At 34.2% G+C, this 5320-nt stretch overlaps 1 protein-coding gene across 1 annotated transcript; it reads left to right on the forward strand.

Annotated features, from left to right (window-relative positions):
* Positions 1–4305, forward strand: LOC105132677 (wall-associated receptor kinase-like 22). The gene is made up of 3 exons (XM_011036296.1): positions 1–1094; positions 1288–1401; positions 2908–4305. Exons 1-3 carry the CDS (start codon positions 209–211, stop codon positions 4125–4127), a joined length of 2220 nt encoding a protein of 739 aa, XP_011034598.1. The 5' UTR covers positions 1–208; the 3' UTR covers positions 4128–4305.
* The last annotated feature ends 1015 nt before the right edge of the window (positions 4306–5320 follow it).

The raw sequence follows: 5320 nt of genomic DNA on the forward strand, positions 1-5320 counted from the left end.
TATGGATAGATTGAGAGAGAACTTTTCATTGAATTTGCTTCAAATGATTTGGACAGTTCGTTTACTCTTTTAAGGTAGTCTTCTCGGTCTCAATTAGTATTTTTTTTCTTACAAAAATAGGGAGTAAAGAAAGATCTTTCCCCTCTCTCTCTCTCTCCTTCCATTATTGATCTCCAGCAGCATCTAAATCTGCAATAGAAGGGAGGGCATGATTCCTCGTAGTGTCTCTCTAATTTTTCTCCTGCTATTTCTAGTCCCTGAAATAGCAACTGTATCAGCACTTATGACGAAGCCTAATTGTACAGAGACTTGTGGAAACATTAGCATCCCTTTTCCATTTGGAATAGGAACAGGTTGTTCCATGAATGACTGGTTCTCAGTTGATTGCAACAAAACAACTGCGGATTCTCCCAGCAGGGCTTTCTTAAGCAGAATCAACATGGAGGTCTTGGGTATTTCATTAGGGAGCAGTAGGGTTCGAGTAAACAGTCCAATAATTTCCTCCGGCTGTTCTGGTAGAGGTGCCAACTTAGCCTTTGATATGACTGGAAGTCCTTTCGTCTTCTCTTCGTTAAATATCTTCATCGCAATGGGCTGCAACAATCATGCTTTATTGAACCGAATTGAGCCAGAAGTTGTTGGGTGCACGTCAACTTGCGGTGCTAATAATTTGACTAGTTCTATTACAGAAGGCAAAGAAAAGAGGTACTGTTCTGGTAACAATTGCTGCCAGACCAGAATTCCCTCGAATCTGCAGGTGTTCAACGCGAGTTTGGGGACCACAGAGGACCCTAATGATCAAGGAAGAAATCAATGCAAGGTAGCTTTTATAGTAGACCGAGGATGGTCCCTGGACAACATAAAAAGTCCCGAGGCGGTGCAAGATAGGCAGCATGTCCCAGTAATCCTGGATTGGTTTGTGTATAGTGATAACATCCGTGTGGAGAATTCTGATGCAAAGAATTGCAGGCCCCCTGTGCAATTACCTTCTGGTAGGTGGGGTTTGAGTACATTAACATTGTATTCCAATTCAACTACTTGTAGTTGCAACCTGGGCTATGATGGCAATCCGTATCTTCCTGATGGATGCACTGGTATGATTCGAACACGCTTAATGTGATTTTATCTTCTTTTAAAAAAAAAAATGTAGTACTGAAGCTTAAACAGCAGTCAGAAGCTCGGCTTAATAGAATAGAGTTGAAGCATAAATTCACCATGCAATATCATTCTACTTTTGGATGGCTCCCATCACATGAACATACTCACTCATTGGATTTCCTGAATCAGATATCGATGAGTGCAAAAATCTCAATGGAAATTGGTGTTCGGGGATGACAAAATGTGTGAATGTACCGGGTGGGTACAAGTGCGAGCTCGACAAAGCTAAGATCACTTTCTTGAGTAAGTTCCTGTCTCTTAATTCTTTTTTCCTTCGTAATTTATAGGAACCTGAAACGTTGGTTTAGAGGATAAATTGTGTTTGGGAGAGTGGAAATTATATATTTTCCCTTGTCTGAGGGGATGGAAAGGGAGCTACGAGAAAATCGTCGTCCATGACTGCCTTCTTTATCTCCCCAAAATGGATAGAATGAGGCAATGATGATATAGTACTTTCTTAATTATCAATTTACATCTTTTCCCTTCTCTAACCCTTGGTTCTCCTGTAAATCAAAGCATACGATATAATTTTGTTTTTTTTTAATTTCACTCTCTTTTTCTGTTTTAATTAATTAAATATAGACAAGAACTGGATACTTAATGTACAATTATCTATAATTACGCTTTTCCACTTATATGGGAAAATTTCAAATTGTTTGCATGGCCTTTTGTGTGTGTGTTTTTGAAGTGTTTGGCATTGCCGTTGTTATACGAGTATTTTTTATACTACTGGATTCGGTATGTCTGACTTGGAAAGTTCTGCATTTGCACTTCAGTAAGTAAAAAACCATTTGTAAAAAAGAAATTGATTTTATTTGTGGGAATAAAAAGAAAAGTGGTAAGTTAAATGAAAAATTAGGTTAATTGATTTGTTTATTTTTATACATTGTGATTGTATTAAAGAATGATATAAATTATAACTTAAAATCTTAACTAACAGCTTAAACTATTAAGTTGAGATAATTCTTTGACATATTAGATTTATTCTTTCATAAGTTATTTTGAGAATTTTCATTTTAAAAAATTTTAACTCTTCATATGCACAAATATATAGATATTTTCTTTTATATACTCCTTTTTGCTACTTGTTGTATAGAAATACCCCTAGGACCTCCAACATAAAAATTAAGTCTTAAAATATATCAAATTAAAAAAAGTAAAAAATGAAAACTTAACAAAACATGAAAAACCCATAAAATAGAAAAAAAATTTAAAAATTATTCTTTAAAAAATAACCTAAAAATGAAAAAACCTGGAGAATACCAAAACATTTTAAATAGATCATATATATTTTAAAAGAAAAATCGGTTACCAATAAGAAATTTGAAAAATCCATATCCAGTGAAACTTATTGTGTTGCCATGGATATAATTTCTAGTTGTGAGGCTTTGTTCACATTATTTTTTTTATTTTTTATATTACTCAAGGTTTTTTTTTGGGTTCACTTTTCAAATTTTTTTAATGTTTGGTAGGCTTTTCACGCTTTTTATATATTTTTTTGAAATTGTAGTTTTAGGCTTTTCAAAATTAAATTTTCTTTTAGAGGTTGTTGTGGCTTTTTTGTTCAAAATAGTGAGAGGATACATGAGGAAAAAAAAATGTGAATATACAATAACATATAAGAATTTTTTAAAAAAAAGTATATAAAAAAATACACGGCAGAAGGTTACCTCAACCCAAAAAAGATTTAATAATACGTATGTATGCAGCTAACAATTTTTATTTTTTTTCACTGGCGAGCAATGGCAGTTCTAGGTGCGGCCACTGGATTGTTGTTGCTGCTTGTTGGTATTTGGGGGTTATATAAACTTGTAAGAAAAAGGAAGAACATTGAACTGAAGAAGAAGTTCTTCAAACAAAATGGTGGTTTATTGCTGCAGCAACAATTATCCTCGAGTGATGGAAGCATTCAGAAAACAAAAATATTTACTTCCAAGGAGTTGGAAAAGGCAACCGATCGTTTTAATGATAATAGAATACTTGGTAAAGGTGGCCAAGGAACTGTTTATAAAGGAATGCTAGCAGATGGAATGATTGTTGCTGTTAAAAAATCCAAAATAGTGGATGAAGAAAAGTTGGAAGAATTCATCAATGAGGTCGTCATCCTTTCACAAGTTAATCATAGACATGTGGTCAAGTTGCTAGGTTGTTGTTTAGAGACAGAGGTTCCTCTACTAGTCTATGAATTCATTCCCAATGGAAATCTCTATGAGTATATTCATGACCAGAAGGAGGAGTTCGAGTTTTCATGGGAAATGCGACTAAGGATTGCTACTGAAGTTGCTAGGGCACTTTCTTATCTTCATTCCGCAGCATCCATTCCGGTTTATCACCGTGATATTAAGTCTACAAATATACTGTTAGATGAGAAGCTCAGAGCAAAAGTATCAGATTTCGGAACTTCAAGATCGATCGCCATTGATCAAACTCATCTAACCACTCATGTTCAAGGCACTTTTGGATACTTTGACCCAGAGTACTTCCAATCCAGCCAATTTACCGGAAAAAGTGACGTCTACAGTTTTGGTGTTGTTCTTGCAGAGCTCTTGAGTGGGCAAAAACCAATTTCTTATGAAAGGTCGGAAGAGAGGGGAAGTTTAGCCACTCATTTTATTCTTTTGATGGAAGAGAACAAGATATTTGATATTCTTGATGAACGACTTATTGGGCAGGAGCGTGAAGAAGAAGTTATCGCAGTCGCTAACCTTGCTAGAAGATGCCTGAACTGGAATGGAAAGAAACGGCCAACCATGAGAGAAGTCGCGATAGAGTTGGAGCAGATTCGGCTGTCAAAAGGAGCTCTTCAAGCACAACGAAGTAGTAAACAACTCGAAAACATCAGACATGAAGTTCCCAACGTTTGGGAAAATATTGCTGGGCCTCCTACTTCAGTAACAATTGGCGATTTTAGAAATGGCACGGGTCCATCTTTGGATGTCCAGCCATTGATTTCTCACGAAACATGGTGATTAAGTACATCCATGACATTCATGTTCATTTGGTTTGCCTGAGTTTTAGACAATTTTATAATTTTCTCGTTGTATTTCCCTTCATCAGACGTTCCGAAACTCATCGAACATGTATAATTAGTATTTTGTGCCTTGTGGTAGTTCTATCAATTTATGATCTCTCCGTGTGATTTTATCACTCCTTTGATTTTCTCAATCTCATCCGGAAGTTGAAAGATTATATTTTAGTTTCAGTCATAGTTTTTAAATTTGGTCTATTTTGGCTCAGGTTATAATTTAAATAAAAAAAAGATATTAATCCTGTCAAATTTAATCTAACTCAGAAAAATCAACACCAAGTATTTTTTTTTTTAATAAAGAATGAAATAATATCTTGATCCAATGATACAATAATATGTACCACTACAAGATTTTATAGTTTCACCGACGGACACAATCCGTCAGTATGAGATTTAGACTTTGTCGGTAACTTTTTTACCGACTGAATCCCCGATAGAACCTGTCCATCAGCATGTCTTTCGTCGGCAATACCACATTCCATTTCTAAGTTTGTAGGGAAGAAAAATTACCTATGGTTTTACAAATGAAAATACGTGCCAAAAAAATTCCTCCTAGAAATATAGATTTATTTTGTTGGTGATAATAGCATTTTTAGTAAATATTTTTCAACTCTCTATGAAATACCAATAGACTATATCCATTTGTGAAAGCGTCGATGATTGTGTTATTTCCAGTAAATATTTTCAACTCTATGTACAATACCAACAGAATATATTCATCTATGAAAGCGTCGGTGATTGTAGCATATCTAGTAAATATTTTTCAACTCTCTGTAGAATATCAACAGACTATATCTGTCTGTAAATTTGTTAGTGGAGTTTTTTAAAAAAAATTAAAAAATATTTAGAATAAATAATATAAAAGTATATAAATTAATAGTAAAAAAAACCAAGTATGCAAATAAAATTTTATTAAACATCAAAAATAAAAAAAATAAAGTTAAATAATATTCATTACAAATTGAATGTGTTTAAAAAAAATATTAAATTATAACAATGGCGAAGCTGAAGGAGGAGGAGGATGAGGAGGCTGATTGTTCCCGAGGCTATACGGCTAAAAAAGGGGCGCACATGTATCACCACTCTATGATGTCATGTTCATGACCATTTGACAAAATTATTCATAATTCATCG

This window comes from Populus euphratica, unplaced genomic scaffold (genome assembly GCF_000495115.2).
Source record: "Populus euphratica unplaced genomic scaffold, PopEup_1.0 scaffold87.1, whole genome shotgun sequence".
Taxonomy (NCBI): Eukaryota; Viridiplantae; Streptophyta; class Magnoliopsida; order Malpighiales; family Salicaceae; genus Populus; species Populus euphratica.

Bases quoted from the DNA above. Each gene is read 5' to 3' on its own strand.
- LOC105132677 (XM_011036296.1), top strand. From the start codon at position 209: ATGATTCCTCGTAGTGTCTCTCTAATTTTTCTCCTGCTATTTCTAGTC. The intron at 1,095-1,287 runs GTATGATTCGAA...TTCCTGAATCAG, and splicing joins TCTTCCTGATGGATGCACTG to ATATCGATGAGTGCAAAAAT. The intron at 1,402-2,907 runs GTAAGTTCCTGT...GAGCAATGGCAG, and splicing joins AGCTAAGATCACTTTCTTGA to TTCTAGGTGCGGCCACTGGA.